General features: G+C 40.7%; 1 protein-coding gene across 2 annotated transcripts in view; it reads left to right on the top strand.

The window, feature by feature from the left end:
- EIF3E (eukaryotic translation initiation factor 3 subunit E) overlaps positions 1-20,915 on the top strand; it is a 32,487-nt gene extending 11,572 nt beyond the window's left edge. For both annotated transcript variants that reach the window (XM_053248831.1, XM_053248830.1), the window contains 8 exons: positions 313-438; positions 2,420-2,544; positions 6,688-6,814; positions 8,162-8,263; positions 9,234-9,343; positions 16,752-16,854; positions 17,989-18,123; positions 20,743-20,915. In XM_053248831.1, coding sequence (XP_053104806.1) covers positions 313-438; positions 2,420-2,544; positions 6,688-6,814; positions 8,162-8,263; positions 9,234-9,343; positions 16,752-16,854; positions 17,989-18,123; positions 20,743-20,781 — 867 coding nt within the window. In that variant the 3' untranslated portion in view covers positions 20,782-20,915. The remainder of the gene's footprint in view (positions 1-312; positions 439-2,419; positions 2,545-6,687; positions 6,815-8,161; positions 8,264-9,233; positions 9,344-16,751; positions 16,855-17,988; positions 18,124-20,742) is intronic.
- Positions 20,916-21,202: the final 287 nt, after the last annotated feature.

Raw genomic sequence — 21,202 nt, 5'->3', positions numbered from 1 at the left:
TGAAGGAATCCTTATTGCTTGCATTGAAAGTTCTTGTGCAGAAGCTGCAGCTGCCAATTTTCCTGGCTTTCCTAGGGTTTTTAAATCTCCAACAATCTCCTTGGAAGTGCTTAGTGCTGCTGATTGTTTCCTAGAAAATCAAAACTGATTTTCTAAATGAAACACAGCTCATTTTCCCAAAATTGTGGAGCAAGCATGTCAGTGGCACATTCTCTCTCAACTGGTGCCAGCAAGTCTCTAATCAAAATGTTTGACCTAGTGAAATATTAAATTATTGTGGTTATTGTAATTGGATTCACTTATTTAAAACAGGTTCCGTCAACAGATAGAAATGCTTTGAATTCACTCTGGGGAAAGCTGGCATCTGAAATTCTGATGCAGAACTGGGATGCTGCCATGGAGGACCTTACAAGATTGAAAGAGACAATTGATAATAATGTGAGTTTTATTTTGATTATATAAACATTTACCTAAGATGGAAGAGCTGGTGACTTTGGCATATATTTAGCGCCCACTAAGGTTTTTCTCAAATAGTTAAGGTTAACAGTGCTGCTCAAAGGTTTTTTCTTTTCAGACATGTTTTGCAAGTTCTACTGTGTTTAGAAGGCGAGAGCTATAAATAATCAAATTAGCTAGCTGGTAACCATTCCTTAAATGAATGAAGTTGGACTTTTCGAAATGGAGCAACAAATGGTTAAATAGCATAAATGGTCTACAACAGTTTTGGAAGAGTGCTATTTAGGATAAGTGTGTTTTCCCACATTGTTCTTGTTCTTTAAGGATACTTAGATTTTGTTACCACCACTAATAGAATAAAAAAGTACAGTATGTACAAAAGTACAGCATGTAACTTCTGGTGGTGGTAGCTTTTCAGTGTGATATTTTCAAAAATCAAAGTTGTGAAAATGCCAGCCAAATTTTGCTTTCTTCTTCTATCCACATTTCTAACACTGTTTAATTATAATGATAAAAAGTATATAGCACTGCACCGTTGACATGAATTCTGAAGTACTTTTGCCCTTAAAATAATGGCAGTCTATATTGCTAACACCCCGAATTCATCTTGGTGCTGAAATAAGGGTTTTCAGAGTGCTGGTTGCGCACACTCTGATTTGATTTGCCAAGATTCTTCTTTCCTTCCCAACCATACACTGAGCCTTCCTCTGGAAACAATACTTGTTAGTTGACTCTAGTAATTCTTTTATACTGAGTGCAGTGCCTAGCTCTGCTTCCCTAACTCTCTTCCTAGACTCTGCTACCCAGTCAATTCAGGGACAACCAGATCATCAGTGCCAACAACAAATATTTATGTACTGCTTTTCAACAAGAGTTTCCAAAGCAGTTTACATAGAGAAATAATACATAAATTAGATGGCTCCCTGTCCCCAAAGGGCTCACAATCTAAAAAGAAACATAAGATAGACAGCAGCAAGAGCCACTGGAGGTATTGTACTGGGAGTGGATGGGGCCAGTTACTCTCCCCCTGCTAAATAAAGAGAATCACCATGTTAAAAAGGTGCCTTTTGCCAAGTTAGCAGGGGAGCGCCAGCAATCTAGCACCACACATCAGTCACACAACATTCACATTTTCCTCCTTCTTGGAGGCTGCGTGATGATTGCTTGGACTGCATTTGTCAAAACTGGCAAGGACTGTGCCTCTGCTGTTCTGGAGGAAACCCCCTGGTATTGTTTACAGCTGAGGTGGCATGAGTGTGTGATGAGGGTGATACTGACTTTTAGGCTGTGCAGTTATATAGCTCCAAATAGTATAAGCTGAATAATGCACACAGCCCTGCTGGCACAGTGCTAAATAGACTTTCCCAGCATGCACCTCCAGGCAGAACCCAGCTCTCCAAAAGACTCACCACCACTTCTGAGGTCCTCTTAATAAGCATGGAGCCCTGCAGCATTCCAGCCTTATATTGGAAGACACACAAGGAACACTGAGAATGGAGTTTCCAGCTCTTTCTTCACAAAGCGCTGTTTGGAGCCAAAAACCTCACAGGCCTATTGGCTGCTTTTGTGAGGAGCAATTTGGCTGGGCCAGCTGGAATGATAGCATAAATAGTAAAGCCCTGCAGCAACTGTATTTGGGTCTCTTTCTCTGTGTTCTGATCCTAGAAGATCAGTAGCCTGGAAGACAGATACCATTAGCTGGTTTATGTTTCCCTATCCAGGAAATGTCACCAGAAAAGTAGCAGTTGGAGTTTGTCACTCGGTTGCTTTCCAGGGCTGCAACTACTGCTCACCATGGATGAGTGGCAGATTGCATGGTTGGATCCAAGTTGTTTGGTCAAAAAGTTGAATCTCTTTGGCAGGAAAACATATTATGAACTAGAAGGAAGACACTTAAAATTTCTTTAAAATACAGTAAGTGTTCACTTCAGCATGTTCAGCAAAACATATTTCTGTTTTTCAGTCTGTCAGCTCTCCTCTCCAGTCTCTTCAGCAGAGGACATGGCTCATTCATTGGTCTCTCTTCGTTTTCTTCAACCATCCCAAAGGCAGAGATAACATCATTGATCTCTTCCTCTATCAGCCCCAGTAAGTGGTTTTGTATCTATAACAACCAAAGGATTATGAGAATACAGCAGAAGTCCAGTCGGATCTGAGAATGTTAAAAGGTTTCATCAGATGATTGAACATAGGAAACTGCCATGTACTGAGTCAGACCATTGGTCTATCTAGCTCAGTATTGTCTTCACAGACTGGCAGCTGCTTCTCCAAGGTTGCAGGCAGGAATCTCTCTCAGCCCTATCTTGGAGAAGCCAGGGAGGGAACTTGGAACCTTCTGCTCTTCCCAGAGCGGCTTCATCCCTTGAAGGGAAGATCTTGCAGTGCTCACACATCAAGTCTCCCATTCATATGCAACCAGGGCAGACCCTGCTTGGCTATGGGGACAAGTCATGCTTGCTACCACAAGACCAGCTCTCCTATCCAAAGGTCAGTGTGGCCTGTCCTAACACCTGTAGAGCCTAATATGAAAACCATCTTTGGGAAGAAAGAGGAACCATTGATGATCATAATCTTTGCACAGTAACTTATTCTGAGAAATCAGATTTAGATAAACTTTTGCTTGAATTATAATTGCACTTTAGTTAACAGAACTATCAAGAGTGCTACCCATTGAGAGGGCACACTTTAATAGCCTTGTTAACCTATGAAATTCGAAACAAACACTGTACCAAAGTTGGAACCAGCACTTGGAAATGTGTGTGGAAGCTGGTAGGGTGCCTGTAGTGATCCCACACCACCCATAAAGTGGTGAATGGTTCCCCTCTGTACCAGCTGCAGCCCTAACCATTTTTAAGGGAAATTCCTAGGTCTGGTGCAAATGTAGCATTCCCTCCTTTTCATGGCTAAGGGAGTAGGCTGCAAGTTAACAAACTCCCTTTCCTCTCCTGCCATTCTTAACTCTAATAATCAGGGGCCAAAAACAGACAAAAATTGGCACTAGTGTAAAGTTGTATGATGGTGTTGTGCAAAGAAAGACATGTCTGTTCTGGAGCAGCTCTTGTGCTAGCTGAAGATGTTGACATGTTTTGCCAGGTGTTGCTCGCCATGTCCCAGAGAAGGTCTTTCACTGGCCTTTGTGTGCAGCATTACTGTGTACTGCAACCTCACACAGCTGTGCAAACTGCAAGTGTGCACAGCTTCTCTTGTTGTGCTAGTGCAGCTCTAGTCTGGATGTCAGCCAGTGTTTGGCAGTTAACCAGGGTTTGAAGGTGCTAATGTGAAGCACTTTGTACGATATCTTGGAAAGCTAGTTATGTGATTAGCGATTTGATATTGGCAGTTTGATTTTAAGTTGGAAGCTGTCTGCAGTGTTACACTAAAGCAAATACTGGAGGAATAACTGGTACAGGTGCAGAGCCTTTAGTATCAACTGTCATAAATTTGGAAGAGGCAGTATTTCATAGATAACTTAATCTGTGCATGCTGTCACTGGTTTTATATTACATTTAAAGTTACCAAAGATTTTCAGAGTACAAGCTATCTATTTCAGGGAAATTGAGTGGTGATGTCAGTGTTGCATTAGGTAATGCACTGATTCATTGCCATCTTCTATTGTGATTCAAGGACATATGATTCATCAGTTTGTAGCAATTACATACAGGCAAGCAGTATGTGTGAATTCTAGACTGAACTCTCGGCTGAACTGCCACAGTCAAGGCCCCCCTCAAATAATTACACTGAATTTTTATTGTGGTGGCAAAAACTTCACTTTTGTTTGTGCCCATTTCCCCGTCTATAATTATTCCTCCTGGTTTCCACTGAAATGACCTTTTTCTATAATTTTTCAACAAATAAGTTCTCAAAGCATTGAATTCCTCTTCTGTGTACATCACATTTTTAAAAACTTATCAGTATGAAGATTTACGTGCCTTATATTCTGTATATAGCCTCTCATGAGATTTGGTTGATTGTGGGAAGGGTTATATTTTGTGCTAAGGCTGTGCACAAACGGGTTTCAACAACCGGCTTTTCGGCCAGTTCGAAGGTGGGGGTGGGTCGCACTTACCCCTCCCTCCGCTTTTCCCCTGCTTGCACTCAGTTATCAAAGGCTCCTTCAAGGCAGCAGGATACCTCCCTGCCTCCCCATCCCCTCTTTGCCAGAAGTAGCAGGAAGTACCTGGCTACTGGTACTTCCTGCTACTTCCAGGCAAAAGAGGGGACAGGGCGGCAGGGAGGTATGCTGCCGCCCCGAAGGAGCCTTTGATAATGGAGCCCTGTTGGGCGGAGGGAGGGGTAAGTGCACCCTCCCCTGCCCTTAAAGTGCCTCCCCCGCCCGCTTTCAGACTTCCCTTGCCCAGATCCATGTACATCCCTATTTTGTGCCACATCTTTAAAGAGAGACTTCTGCAGTGCAGGAAATGATTGCCTATCTTATATAGCATTTAGCACTGAGGGCTTGCAGTGGGTCACTACAGTACTGAGTCAGTTCCCCCCCACAGTAATTAAATCAACTGGAACACCATAATAAGACATTTCTGTTGGGAAAGCGGTAATTCTTCATTTAAATCCACAACAAAGTGTGACTGAAATCTGAATCAGTGCTGCTCTTTCCTTATGCCCAGTTTTAGGTGTTTTAAATGTTTATTTTTATTGTTTCTTTTTATTTATTGTTAAATTTATACCCCACCTTTCATTAAAATACACAGTGTTTGTCTTGATGAGACTTAATTATTTTACTTGGGGATGCAAGAGAACAATTGTGCCAGTCACAGCTGCTGTGGCAAAACAGTTAAAAATGTTTAGATGGAAGTTTTAAACCAGATTATATCTAAAGTGCCCAATGGACTAGTCACCTTGGAGATTTAAGAAGAGATAGATTAGTAGTTAGTATGGTATTCCACCGCCACACAAATATACCCTTGAATTGAAGGACATATTTTCAGGAGGTACAGGCAGCTGCAGAAAGAAGTGGGGAGCAGTGTTCCTTCTAAGGTGTGTACACGCTCACAAGGGTTTTTTTTATGTCCACTCAGTTAATTTTAGCTCCTGCTCAAGTTGAATCAGGAAGCCCCCATTCTGAATGCACATGCGCACGCACTGCCTCGATACTTCTGCCCAGAACCAAACTCATTCCATGCACAGATGGAAAAAAAAATAGAGAACACAGTGGTGGGGAGTCGCCCAAAATTCTCCAATTGGCACACAGAAGCATTTCCCATCTGCAGCTGTGCTTCAATGTAGGCCATTATCTCTTTTTCATTCCTCTTCCATCAATAACCGTAGTTAAGGAATGGGATCAATGCATACTATAGAAAGCAAGCAAGCACCAGGAGTACCCATTTCAGGGTTTGTCTAAATGGGGTGCAAACTTGTGCTTTTTTGATGGTGTGGATTTTTTTAAAAAAATCTGTTCTAAACAGTAACCCAGGTGTCTAAACAAAAATTAGGATCTCTTTATCCACTCATTCAGGATCTCTCTCACCCAGGGGTGGGCAAACTTGGCCCTCAGCTGTTGTTGAACTACAACTCCAATCATTTCCAGCCACAGTTTATTGTGGCTTGGGAAGATGGAAGTTGTAGTTCAGCAGCAGCTGGAGGGCCAGGTTTGTACACCCCTGCTGTAGCCACTCCTTGACGATCTCGCTGGTCACTCCAAATAAAGCATTTACTTCTAGCACTCAGGAGCCTGAATGATTTGTTAGCCTGATATGATTGCCCTGTTCAGTGATTTATTATTGAAGCTAGAGTCTAAATTCTGTGTTTGTGCCTTGTTTTCAGTTCTCAACTTGAGAAATACTGATTTGTCTATAAAAATGGAAAAACATTGTTGACTCATGACAAGATTGGCCAAGCTGCTTCCAGCTCTCAAAGGCTATAGAAGAACATTGAGAAGGCTTTTCCTGATTTGCCATAACCTGACACAAACTTTGGCGAGACTTAATCCCAACATGCTTGCTTATTATGGAGTCTGCAGAGAGTAAAATGTGCAAATAAGCAGGGCTTGGGTTTCATGAACTAGAGCCAGAGCACAGATACCTTGCCATCACCCTTTTTTCTGCACTTCCTGTCTTTTTTCCTGTTTATTTTTGGGAGTGGCTGAACCCCAATACAGCTGAAAACCTAGTAGGCTAGGCATCTCCTCCTCTGTACCTATCTTTTGACAGGGAATGGGCCAGGGAAGATAATTTTCTTCAGAATATGTTTCTCAGTCTAACATTCCCTTTTTTCCAGGTATCTTAATGCAATTCAGACCATGTGTCCACACATTCTTCGGTATCTCACAACAGCAGTGATAACAAACAAAGATGCTAGAAAACGTAGGCAAGTGTTGAAAGACTTAGTCAAGGTTATTCAACAGGTAAGGGATAATTTGATTTCTATTTGGATTTATAAAATCCATTCTATTATGTGCTATCTCGTTTCCTCCTGGACAGCTTGGAGTCTGTGTTAGAAGGATTAGCGGAAATAAATAAGTTGGGATCTGTGTATTATGAGTAATGGGAGCATATGCCCCCATTTTAAATCATTAAAATAAAAGAGAAGTGCTTTTACACAGACATCATACATGTAAAAGTCAGTTTACCACTTCAGTCTCTTGGGTAGACTGACTTGCTGGAGTGGCAGAACTTCTAGGTTTCTGTATGTTTGCTAATGACTGGGGTTGGAGCACTGAAATTGGAGAGAGGCAATCCAAAAGAGCCATTCCTTCCATTTGTTTTTGTTGTTGACAGATGCTAGAGCTTGGAACTCTAGCACAGCGGTGCTTGTGTAGGCTGGCCTGGGTGAGTGTACACAAATGGACAGGAGCACCAAGCTGCTGCTTCCATAGTCTGCAGTGGGACAGTCCTGAGTAAGAGACTGTAGTTGTGAGTCACTCCCAGGAATTTGCCAAAAGGCACACAGCTGCTGTTGTGATGCGAGTGTAAGGTAGGTGTGGCAGGCTTGCCCTCTAACTCACAGGGTAGTGATGGGGTTGCAGAAAGGAGAGTGTTTCGTTGCAGCACCTAAATGGAGATGATGGATATGAGTCAGTAGTTGCTCCCACTCCCTCCCATTTCTAGCTCCAACCCTGCTCATAATACCACTGCCATAAGCAGGCAATGGGGAGGATAATGCATTCCAGGGCTTTGTGTCATTTACTCCTTTGGTCATAATAGTAGGCATTATATTAGCTAAACATGAAGTTGCATATTTTTACTAAGTATATGCCGAAAGAATATCTGCTTGCTTACGTCCAAAATGGATTATTTGAACTACAAGACACAAAATAGAATTTTTAAAATGTGATTAACACTTTTTATCAAAAGCTTGTTTTATATGCTCCTACTTTTTGTCTAGGAGTCAATTAAATTGTAATGTGTGATCATAATTGATCCGAAGCCAAGTAGGTTTTACATGTTTTAAGTAGAACCATCAAAAGCTGATAAATACTGTAGTTATAAAACTTGTTTAACATAAATAAGATAATATTTGTTCCGTGTAGGTGTGTGTTTTAAAAAGCAAATTAACATCTTTTTAAACCTGAATATCTACTGAAGATGGTGTTAACCAGTTTTCGTATATGACTTATGCAGTCATAAGTAATCCAGATGCAGTTAAAATGGTTTTTAGGTTCAGTGTTTGATTCAAACTGCTTAAAATTGAATTGCAGTTGCTATAAATTGAGCTCTTACTTAATTGAACAACTCTTCTTAAAACTCTGCAGGAATCTTATACCTACAAGGACCCAATAACAGAGTTCGTAGAATGCTTGTATGTGAACTTTGACTTTGATGGAGCACAGAAAAAGCTTAGAGAATGTGAATCGGTAAGGATGCTTTGGCTAGTGTATGCTTAAACTAAAAGCTACCAAGATTAGTGTTGGAGATGCAGCTCCTAATGGTTTATAAAAATAGTTTTTCTATTAACTGATATGTATTTAGGATCTTTTGCTTTGAGTGGAAATACTCAAGCTAGTTGAGTGATTTTAAGGAGCACCCGATGTATACTGTGCACCCACAGCATAATAGCATGAGACTGTTGAGCTTTTCCTGCTCTCCTACCTCTGAACTCCAACAGCCACTATCCCCTCCTTATTAACAGTAGGGCTTAAACTGGAGTGCACATGCCAAGGACTGTCCTGCTGGGAAGGTGCTGCAGACCCAAAAAACTCAGCAAGCCAGGGTCAGGTTTAAGCACACTGTTAGGTGGCTATGGTGGCTCAGAAAGTTTACCTCCACTCACTCACTAGGATAGGTGGCCACCATCTTTACTGAGGAAAAATAATCTACTCTTTCCAGGAGCAATGAGGCCATTTGACGTGCTGCTCTGTATGCTCTCATTTGACATCCCTGTGCAATGAGGACTTCATGGGCGAATAATATTCAATGGATACCCCCCCCCCCAAAGTAGGCGGTCCTTGATGAACATGAATTTTTTTATATCTTTAAAAGGACAAGCGGGGGGAAAGTATATGAAATATACTACCCTGGGCAAAATATAGGTCTCCTACTTATAGGAAAACAGCTCCTTGGGGCCAGTTTTCAAATTTTTATGATGTTGTTTCTCAGTGGATCTGTTCCAGATTTGAACAAGTGGTGGAACTTGTCACCTAGCTTCTTCATATCAAATTTCAGGTGGATTGGACTTATGGTTTGAATGTTATGGCCTACAGAATATCATAATGATGAAATGCAGTTTTCACACCTTACCTAATGAACTCTACAGGCATGGTTCTACCTGTATAATAACCTTAATGTGTGTTTTGTCCCTGCCTACCTACATGCGTCACTTCTTAGGTTCTTGTGAATGACTTCTTCTTGGTGGCATGTCTCGAAGACTTCATTGAGAACGCTCGCCTCTTTATATTTGAGACCTTCTGCCGCATCCACCAGTGCATCAGCATCAAGTAAGAACACAAGCAGCATAATATAATGCTTTTAGTTTCCTTTAAATCAAATCAGTCAAACTTAATTTTTTTGCTCGTAATTCAGCTGTTATTGAAGCAATTTCACTACATTAACAAGCTAAAATGAAGATGATTCCAAGTTTTTTGTGTGTTTAAAGGCATATGTTTATAAGTTTGCTAAAGATTAACATCTGAACTAAAATGGGGAGGAATTCTGGTGGAAACACATGTAGGAAGTTTTCTATGGACTTTGATGTTGGTACTCTTCTGGTGAAAATTGTATTTGTGCTGTTAGGTATTCTAACCCCAGGCCTCCTGCTTTTACCGTCATCGTCTTGTTTACAGTATCTTAATTTAAAATACATAACCTTCCCTACAAGGTGCCCAGGAGCTCAAAGCACAATAAAAAATATATATTCTTAGAGCTCATCCAAACACTTGATTCATGTGGTACGTTCTTCATGGGGCTGTACCACCTTAGCTACACATTTGGAGATGCTGGGTTGCATGCAGACCTTTAATGGAGCAGCATGGAAGCCATTTTCAATGGAAACATTCAGACTTGCAGTCCTTCACATGTTTTGTTGAGTATCTGGATCTGCTTGGAAGTGAGGGGTGCAAATTAGCAATGCAGGAATGTGTTGCTGATGTCTGCCCTTGGTAGAAAAAAACCCTAAATGATTGCTAATCTGGATTCTTCTGTTCTAGCTTGGGCCACAATGTAGTGCTGATTTTAAGATGTTTGCAGAGTGGGTATACCACCGCTTGGGTGTGGGGTGGGGAGCTGGACTGGGCTGCCATTGTGAAAACATCCGAAGCTGAGTCCAGATTTTCTTCCAGACCATGGTATGGAAGATTAGGAGAAGACTGTAGGCTTGCAGTCTCCCATCCCTCTTGTGCACTAGTTCCTTCCTCTGTCTTCTGGTTTTCTTTAGCTGTAGTTCATCATGATGCCCACATTGGCACATGATGGTGTCTGTACCTGTCTGGGGTCCAAGCATCTTTTTTGGCCTGGCCTCCTGTCCTACCCCAGCCCCAAGAGGCCTCAGTGTTTAGGTGAGTTGATAGTCGTTAGGCTTTTTGCAATGTTCTGGCCAAAGCTGAATACTCTGCGCAGCCACCCCCGGGCCTCAAGCACTGTACATTAGCAACTGTTCCCACTGTACAGAGCTGTGCTTTTCCCAGTGCTGGCGGGGCACCTTTAAGAGAAATTGAGCTTTCCCAAGCCCCAGCACCTTCTTGGAAAGTGGACATGGCACACTAAGGAACATAGTTGTTCTTCCTCATGAGGCTCTTTGAGAAGCGCTGTGCTTCTCAATGCTGCTGTGAACCTTCCAAGATGGTGCTGGGGCGAGTTCAGCTTTCCTTAAAGGTGCCTCACAGCACTGGGGATGGGGAAAGCACAACACTGCACAGTGTGGATGGTCAGTCACCTCCATGTGATGCCAAGGGGGCTTGTGTGTGGAGAATTCAGCTTCAACCGAAGCTTTGCGCAGGCCTAATAGTCACAAGAGCTGATGCTCTTGTCTGAGCATCAGCCCTTGTTTCACTGCTTCCATTCTCCTCTGGCCTCCCCGATTCTGCCTCTGATATTGCCAGCAACATTGCACCTGCACATTGGTGCACCAGATGAAGGGTTCATGTTTTTGCGAGACCTTGCGTGCCCAAGACTTCGTTACTTTCAGCCCACCTGACATTGTTCAAATGTGGCTTTCCCTGCCTGGACCTGCTGCCGCCCATTCCCAACTCCTGTCCTGCCCAGTGCCCCATAAAGGCATTAAACTGTATCAGCATTGTCGGGTAAAGTGTACTCCTCCTCATCCAAGGTTAATGAAGAATTGCCTCTAAACCATGCTTTATGTTCACAGCTCTTGACTTTAGCCAGTGTGTTTCTTTCACTGAAATGTAGGGTGAAAATTAGAAATGTTCTCAGGAACTGACAAGATAGTTATAAGTTTTATCAAATATACTTGAGATATTGTTACTCCTCGGTGTGTGTGTGTGTGTGTGTGTGAAATAATCTCTGTCAACCTTCACTATTTTAGAAGTCATTGTAAAATCTTTTTCTTGCTCTTGTGCTCAAGACATAGAAGCCAGAGTAGCTATCTCCTTGTATGTATGTATTAATTTGTTACTTCTCATTTTCTTTTGCTGTCTGCTTTTAAGCCCTACATTCAAAACTACTTTAACTAGTGCAGAGGTTCTTCATGCAGCACTTCTCGCCCCCTCAATTCCACGTTTTATGTTTCCTCACATCTCTCTTTATGGTTTTCACCAGACTATTCACCATTTTCAATTTTAAAATAAGAAAAGGCACCCTGTGTTGTCTTAAATATTGAACTATTTTAATACAGCAGTGTAATAGCAATTGCTGTGACTTGTATCTTTTACAGTTCTTAGGTCTATGTATGGCTTCTTTGGTAGATCATCAACAAAAACTTTACCAATATTTTTTATGGCCTTGTCATGTACCCACTGTAAAAAAATTAAGATGTGGCTTTGCAGATGTTGGAATAAATGTAAAGACGTATTAAATGTTTAAATCCACCCCAAAGGGTATGTTTATCCTTCAGTAGAGGTTTTTCCAAAATCTCTTTAATGTATATGAGAGAGAGAGATCTGGCAGTCTTCAAATATCTGAGATACTATATTGCAATTTAATGGTTTGAGACTTTAGGCTATAGGCTAAACATGTGCTCTCTCGCAGTTCATTTGCTACAGCTAAAGAGATACTTGCTTCTCATTTTTCTTTCTGATTCCTGTGTTAAAAGCTGTTACATAGTTCATTTGATTGGATAGCTAAACACGATACTGGTGCAGCTTGATATAAACAAAATCCTCAGGGCCATTGAGAGTGAGAATGTTAGTGAGCCTCACTAACAATCAGGTAAACATTAGCTGCAAGGTTGATTTAATTTAAGTCAAATTGATTTAAATCACAATTTCAGTCGCTTTCCAGAGACTCAATTTTAATCATCACTAATCAGGAAAATCATCATTTTTTTTAGTAAAAGTACATTCCTGTTGTCTAATATAACTGTAATACATATTCAGAGATAGATGTAGGTTTCATCTTTAGAAAGTAGGTGCACACTATAATAGTACACACTTCTTATAATTTTGTTTCATTCGGGCAAGCAGGCCTTACATTTCTTTGTTGCACTGTTTGCATTTCACACACATGCCTTGCCCTTATCCACAGACACTTCATTTAAATATTTCCAAATGGGGTCTCTTACAGCTTGCTGCCTTGATAGGTGTTTGCCTTCTACAATGGAAGATACACTCCAAAAATGTTTCCTCAGGATTGCATGAATATATTTTGTTCACTTTTGTTTTCTCTTTCTAGTCCACCCCCCAGCCCGCAATCTTTTGCATGTATAACTCTTCAGGTCTATTCCATCTCCCACAAATCCTCTATTTATTTATTTATTGACCACCTTTATCGTTGCACTTTTAGTGAGAGGGAGGGGCAAGGACTTGACTGGGTGTGTATGCTGCATGTACACCACCTGTAGAATAGGACTGATCAGGTCTGTTATCTCTCATCCTCATATACTGCTCTTAACATGCTCATAGAATATGAGAAGTTATGATTAATATTAATGATGATATATTTGACCTAGATTCTTTTTTAAATGATATTAAAAAAACAACACAATTTAAATTAAGAAAATTGATTTACATTTTTAAAATCCATTTTTTTATTTACTTATTTAAAATCATTGATTTTTATCAACCCTGATTAACTGAGTGAGTGAATATGTGTTAAATCAAGATCACCAATGAGAGCTTTAGAAGTGATTCTAGTTGAAAACTTCTTAAGTTTGGATTGCAGGATCAGGCCATGTTAATATCCCATAAACATCCAAACACCTTGAAGTTATTTTTTCATATTTTTCTAGGAACTATAGGCAAGTGAGAATTTCTAGGAACTATAGGCAAGTGAGAATTTGTGAGATATCCTATCGTTTATTGCTAAAAATATCCTAATGTTCCCAGATAGCATCTGAATAATGGGAGAGCAAGTCTTAAGATTAAATGAGTTGCTTATTTTGGGCTGTGGCTGTTACTAAGAAGCAAAACTGACTGAAATGGAATTGTTGTCAGTGTCTTCAATATACTGTTGAGTGAAATATGGTTCTTATATTTAAAGCTGTTGGGCTGTATGAATTGCCTACTTATCTGATAATACCATACAGTAATGTTTTGTTAGGCTTGGCAAGAGGGTATCATTCCCCGTAGAAGTCTTGAAAATCCTTACCGCATACATTATCTGTGTGTGTCTGTGCGCACGCATGCTGTTAGTCTTGGCTAGATAAGGTATTTGTGCTAGGAAGAGTATCCCACATTTCTGAGTGTGGTGGTTTTCCCTCCTTTTCTGGATATTTCAGACAAACAATTAGAAACGCCGCTTCCTGAATGCCATTCTTCCATGTTCATTCTTGTAGACTGCCCACATGGATCTTGATGTGGGAGAGCCTAAGTGTGTGCATCTTCTTCCCCTTCATAGGTCACCACATCATGCTGACTAGTTATGATCAAGCTGAACATGGATTAGTTTCTGTAGATTAGGTCACTGTCTGCAAACACAAGCAGTGTCTGATGCTTTAATTTAAACATTAGTATTCTTGGGAAGGAACACTAGTGAATCAGGGACTCCATAGGAGGAAGGGCATTCACCTGGGGACCTTTCGCTTGATCAGTCAATCTAACCCAGTGGTTGTAGCCCTTTCAGGAAGCTTGTTTTTAACAATAGCATGATAGTTCGCACATAAAGAGAGACTGATTCTAATGCAGTACTCAGAGTCCAAAATATTATTGATTTAGTATTCGAAGGCTTGGATAATAACTATTGAGCAAGCAGCTAGGAACACTAGACCATCTTTTATTGCTGTATCAAAAAAAAAATTAAGGTGAAGTAACACCTCTGTGGGAAGCCTAAACCAGATACAGCTTAATAGTTCTTGCTTCCATACAATCTCTAAGTACTAAACAGGCAGAGATCTTCAAGATGCTTTGGGTGATAACTGGTATTAACATTTGGTCTTCACTGTTCCTGTGAGTAGGATTCCAACTCAAGATGTTTTGACCTGCAATCATTTCTAAAACTTGCTGGAGCATAGCATTACTCTCTTTGCCGTCTCTTGAAAAATATATCATTCACCTGATTAAATGAATGCTCCAGCTCTGAAGGAGAGTACAACCTCCTTGGAAGAAAAATAACAAAAGGTTCCCAACTCTGAAGCATTGCTGTAGAACAGTTAGTCGATTTGCTGTTCACCAGTTATGTGTTCACCAACATAAAGTCTTACTTTTGTAAAATAGATAGCAGTCATCACTAACAATGCCACAGGCAATATCCAGTGGTACAATGATGTTTGTGCACATAAATTCCACATGGTGTAAGCATTGCTGTCTGAAAAGTTATCTCATTTTCCAAGATAATAAAAAGTACTGCAGTGTCAATGCTGGGGAAATGTGATGTTACTGTGCAACAAATGAGGTGTGCATAACCTTTGGAGAATGATTCGGTATAAATTGAATATTAATTCAGAGTGCTATGTAGTCTCTCACAGTCATTGGGAATTGTTATTTCCCTTCATTTCACTTGGAGTTGTTAATTTATTGTGGATTGAATTACTTGAAATTCTACAGTTCAGAATCAAGCCTGCAAATTTAATAAAGCATTTTATTTGAATGTGAACAACTAGAAAATAAAATGGCTAGTATTGAGTAGAACATAGGCAGAGATTGCTGTAGGGAATGGTTAAAACAGAACTTGAGTGTTGCATGTTGATGAGACTTCAGATAAACCTGAGGCTTTAGTGAAATCTGGAAGTTGAAGAGAATAAGGATCTCAAACAAGTGTAGCACCAATAACACACACTGAAGACTTGTTTGAATGCCTTGGGAAATGCTATCTGCGGAATCTCATTGATAAAAGCAAATCTTGACTCTTTCTGCAAAGAATGAAATGTTGGAGAAAGTATGGTCATAAAGTAACTCGTAAAGGCGTGATCAAATTGACACACATCTTTGAGTCAGACTCTCAAGGAATCTGAAGTGCATCTGCCTATTTTTTTATTCCTGAGTTAATGCAAAAACCTTTCCCTGGAATGATAGCTTTGCTGAAAGCCAGACACCCATCCATTGAACAAGTGGAAAGTGGTTCAGATAGGCCTTGTAGTGAGTTTCTGTCTCAGTATTGTGGTGAATTTATGTACTTGCCTAACCAAGTTTAATTCCCTCTGGTTTCTGGAGGGCGATAGGGGATGGCTGGATAAATATTGTGTGTGTGTGTGTGTGTGGATAGATAGATAGATAGATAGATGATCCTATTCATTCAATAAGTATTAAGTGGACGAGTCCACAGTAGGTCTTAAATGTTTAGTCAAATGTTTGCAGACCATAGTTACAGATACAAAGAAATGCCAATTCAAAATGGTAATTATCCAGTTGTCACTCAGGTGCCTCATTTGTAGACTGTAGGAATGAAACTACAATTTTTTAATATGCTGTATAATGGATACTTCCATTACTACTGCAGTGCATGATTGAATTCATGTCTTTTCTGTAAGTAGTTGCTTATGGAGGGTGTGTGTCCTATTGACTTCTCATTGGCCTCCTTCATAAAATTCTCTTCAACTATTGTGACTAGTGTAACATGTGATTTTCGTTTTGGCAGTGTAAATAAAATGATTAGAAACCATGAGTCACACTAGTTTCTACAGTGTCAGGCTGTAGAACATAGGCAGAGATTGCTGTAGGGAATGGTTAAAACAGAACTTGAGTGTTGCATGTTGATGAGACTTCAGATAAACCTGAGGCTTTAGTGAAATCTGGAAGTTGAAGAGAATAAGGATCTCAAACAAGTGTAGCACCAATAACACACACTGAAGACTTGTTTGAATGCCTTGGGAAATGCTATCTGTGGAATCTCATTGATAAAAGCAAATCTTGACTCTTTCTGCAAAGAATGACAGCTGTGACTTATCTTGGAAGAGTTGCAGACAATAACATCAGTGTGTGTTTGTTTTGAATGTTTGCTTATGTGTTTGTGTTAGATTTAATGTGCGTCTTTTTCCTCTTGCAAAGTAAAATATAGGTGTGAGGCATTTTTGCTTTCCCGTGTGTCCCTCCCTTCTTATCCAGCTCATAGAATATCAGGACTGACTGTTGGCATCTTCCTCTAAGAAGTTTAAAAATAAGTTGTATTGTGATGCTAGGTCAATACAACACGCTTTTTAACAAAGCTGGCAACAGTGTTGAAACTGTCAGATATATTATTTACAGTTATTTAGCACATCAACTAATTATTCCAAGTTTGGCAAGTAAGCATAGCACAAAGGTTGTGGCACGGGCCTAACTTTTATAAAAACATCTATTCCTTGTTTTACTTCCTCAGTATGTTGGCAGATAAGTTAAATATGACCCCTGAAGAAGCTGAACGATGGATTGTGAATTTAATTCGGAATGCGAGGCTGGATGCCAAAATAGATTCAAAATTGGTAAGCTTCACATTGCATGGAATTGAATGATCAGATTTATTAAAAAGTGCTCATGGAACGTTTAAAGTGATCTTATTGTCTCCCCTCGCCCCATGCTATAACTATTAGTTTGTTTTTATACTAAGATGACCTATGGCACTTTTTTATTAGGAGCAATGCTACACTATCCCAAGGTGCATGCAGAACAGATGTTTACAAGTGATTCAAGCAGTAATTGCATATAATGGCTCGTATACACAGCAACGCCAGTGTAAAGGAGTTAGTGGAAACAACTCCCAGTGCCTCTACAGCCCATTGAGCCTGCAGAAAATGAGAGTCTGACCTATCTTATTTGTTTGTTATATCTTTGTGTAAACCGCCCTGAGCCATTTTTGGAAGGGCAGTATAGAAATTGAATGAATGAATGAAAAGGCATTGGCAAAGGACCTTGAGCAATAACATGGGACACATGGGGCGGGGGCTGAGAGCCTAGAAACCATGCAGAGGACACCTTTCACTAGAGTGCTGGGTGATGCCCAGTTTCCGAGCTCTCTCTCTTCCCCCTTCAGCCATCCACTATCCAGTCCTCATGTTGCCAAGCAGGTCTCAAACCTCGGTTGTGCCTTTTTGGCAGACTCGGGGCTGCAGTGGTGCCAGGAGTTGCTTGTGCTAACACTTTTACCATTGTTGTCACCGTGTACATGAACAGATATGTATCAGTTTTCCAGGGTATTGGGAAACTCATTTGGGAGCTCTCTTGTTTAAACTTTGAGTCCGGATGATTTGTTAAGGGGAAGCTACTGGTAAAATGCCAGCATGAGGGGTGCTTGTGCATCTAGTATAAACTGGAGTCTAGACTTCATAACATTTAAGAAATGATGAGGTAATGGTAAGTTGAAAGCATGCTGGTCAAGGAATAACCTCTCTACAGTCTCATTTTATATCAAGTGTAAAGCTAGGTACAGACTCCCCCTTACATAGAATTTACAGAATTTTGTTTGGCTTCTGTCTAGTGATCATTGACATAAAATGACATGTAATCATCTGACCATTCCCAAAGTGTGCAAACCCTACCCAGTGTACAGCCTGTGTTGTTTCCGTTTTTGAGGCATGGTACATGTCTGGTGCTGCTTTTTCTTTTTTTTAATTAAATAGGGCCATGTCGTTATGGGGAACAATGCAGTGTCACCATATCAACAAGTAATTGAAAAAACTAAAAGCTTGTCTTTCCGGAGTCAGATGTTGGCTATGAATATTGAGAAGAAACTGAACCAGAGCAGTAGGACTGAGGTAAGTATAAGTTGCCTCATGTTATATTAGATACCAATACAAGTGGAAATATTTAAAATCTAAAGACAAAGAATCTTGTAGCACCTTAAAGACTGACAAATATATTTCAGCCTAAGCGTTTATTGACTAGAGCAGGGCTGTACAACTTTGGCCCTCCTACAGATGTTAGACTACAACTCCCATCATCCTGGACTCCCACTCTGGCTGAGGATGATGGGAGTTGTAGTCAACAGTTGATGGACTGAAGTTGCATAGCCCTGGACTAGTGTCTCCTTTATCAGAAGCTTGAAGTGTTACCCCAGTGGGGTGATGATGGGGAGGATGTGTGTATGTGTAACATCCCATGGTGAGTGAGCGACCCCTCCCTGTAAAGATGGTGTCAGAGGGCAATGAGATGGAAGAGGTGCAGTTAGTGGATGCTGTGATGTGCAATCTAATGGAGCCAGGATGTTGGGGCTGCAGAGGAGCCAAAAGGCAGCCCTGGCACTTTAAAAACCGGGGACTGCACAAGCAACTTGCCTCATTGATCCCTATTCAGGACAATGAAGATAAATGCAGCATCATTGCTTATGCAGCCACTGGAATTTAAAAGTCTCAGGGCTGCCCTCTGGTTTTTCTGCAACCTTGAGAAAGAGAGTGACTGGGCATCATGTGAGCTAGTGACTTTTTTCTCTTAAGCTAAAAGCCCTCTTCAGTTGTCTTAAAAACAGGATGCTGTACTCATGTATGCTGTCCAGAGAGGGTCCAGGAGTTCTGCCCCATTGCATCAATCAGTCCTCCACAGCACTGCTCATGGTTATGATGGTGGGTCCCAGGCTGCTGATGGCAGAAGTGCCCACCATCATGCTTATGGCATTCTTCAGACAAACATTGTAAAGCAACATGGGAGGTGAATGGAGGGGGAATGACTGATAGTAGCCAGCGTGGATAGGAGCCAGCGTGGTGTAGTGGTTAGAGTGCTGGACTAGGACCGGGGAGACCCGAGTTCAAATCCCCATTCAGCCATGAAACTAGCTGGGTGACTCTGGGCCAGTCACTTCTCTCTCAGCCTAACCTACTTCACAGGGTTGTTGTGAAAGAGAAACTCAAGTATGTAGTACACCGCTCTGGGCTCCTTGGAGGAAGAGCGGGATATAAATGGAAAAATAATAATAATAATGTTCTGGGGGAGCAGGGGTCTGTTAGGGTTCCATCCTGTTTTGGACTCCTTTCTAGATCCATCCTGTTTTTTAACATGTCTGAAGAGCAAAAATGTGAGAGGGATGCAGTGAATATTCACAACAGCAGTAGTAATAATAATAATAATAATGGGAAGCACAGTCTTCCTGGCTGCACTAAATTAATGTATAATAAGATAGGAACAATAGCTTCATATAAAAGTTTAGGAACATAGGAAGCTGCCTTATACTGAGTCAGACCATTGGTCCATCTAGCTCAGTATTGTCTGCACAGACTGGCAGCGGCTTCTCCAAGGTTGCAGGCAGGAGTCTCTCTCAATCCCATCTTGGAGATGCCAGGGAGGGAACTTGGAACCTTCTGCTTTACCCAGAGTGACCCCATCCCTATTCAAATGCAAACCAGGGTGGACCCTGCCTAGCAGAGTGTCCACCTTTGAATGGATAGACCCAGATCTGTCAACAGTAGGACTGAATGGCTATAGAATGTGAAGTCCACTGGATGACTACTCTTATGTGAAGTTGTACAGCGGGCAGCATCCAGATTAAGATTTCCATCAATGGAAGATATTTTGCTGCACAAGGATAGCTTTCCCAGGGGGCCCTCTGTGTCCCCCAAAATATGTCCCTGAGGATCCTCAGGGATGTATATTTCCAGGGGGCTACAGAAGGAAGGTGGGACTAGCAGTAATCGTCCCCTTACCTTGGCACAAGTGGAAGAAGTCTTAGTCTGATTATTAGTCTGGCTTTTAATTAGATTTATAGTTTTAAATGTTTTTAATACTGGGTTTTAAATGTTTTTAGTGCCTTAAATGATTTTAATTGTTAATTGATTTGATGTTTTAAATGACTTTAATTGTAAACCTCCCAGGACGCAAGTTTTGGGCGGTATAGAAATGTTTTTAAAAAAATATATTATCCATGGATACTTGTCTCCAGAAAGAAGACTCTGTGTACTTCATGAATGACCACACTGGAGTGGTTTGATGTAGGGCATATCTAATGATGGAATTGATAATTGCTCAGATACTTGGTTGTCTCCATATTTTAATACTTAAGTGTCTTCAACCTTTTGGAAGAAGACTCATGTACACACAGCCCTTGCTAAACTTGTCCACAGCTCTTAATTGCTCTGGTAGCTGTAAAAATGTGTTTGAAATATTGCTGTTTGCTTTGAAGTTCTGGCTAGAAATCAGGGGCGTAACTACTATTAGGCAAGGGGAGGTGGCTGCCTGGGGGGCCCCACGCCTCGAGGGGTCCCCCAGAGGCAAGTCACATGACTATATATTGCGAAGTGTGTGTATCAGCGAGGGGCCCATTTTAAAATTTTGTCTCTGGACCCACTCAAGCCTTGTTACGCCCCTGATAGAATGCTCAGTACTTTGTATCGTGACCTTGAAATTTGTTTTTCTTTTTCTTTTTTTTTCCTTTAAAAAAAATAAAGGCACCTAACTGGGCTGCTCAAGACTCTGGCTTCTACTGAAACACTTCTGGGGAAGATAGACAACTCCATTTGATAAGAGCATACTTTAATTATGTACTGTTTTGAAGAGGTGGTTAATTATGTGTGCTTTGCAGCACATGATGATTTCAATAAAATTGGCTACTTTTATTTGACTGGTTGTGTATCTTTATAATTGGATTTATAAAAGGCTTATTCATGGCAGCAAAACTTACAGTTGCTTCGAAGTAGCAAACATCTAATTTAAAGTTTGGAAGAATAACTTAAACTTCAGTTACAGTTGCTAAAGATCCCTAGCCGTAAGTCCCCAGTGGAGATAATTTGATTTATTTATTAAATATTTATTTAAGTAGTATTTATTTATTTATTTATTTATTTAGCTAGCATATTTCTGATGTGCATCCCTAGGCAGTGTACAGAAGTTAAAATACAATATTAAAAC

The sequence above is a fragment of the Hemicordylus capensis genome, chromosome 4 (genome assembly GCF_027244095.1).
Source record: "Hemicordylus capensis ecotype Gifberg chromosome 4, rHemCap1.1.pri, whole genome shotgun sequence".
Taxonomy (NCBI): Eukaryota; Metazoa; Chordata; class Lepidosauria; order Squamata; family Cordylidae; genus Hemicordylus; species Hemicordylus capensis.
Note: the sequence above shows the minus strand (reverse complement) of the source record. Positions and strands in the feature narration are given on the sequence as shown.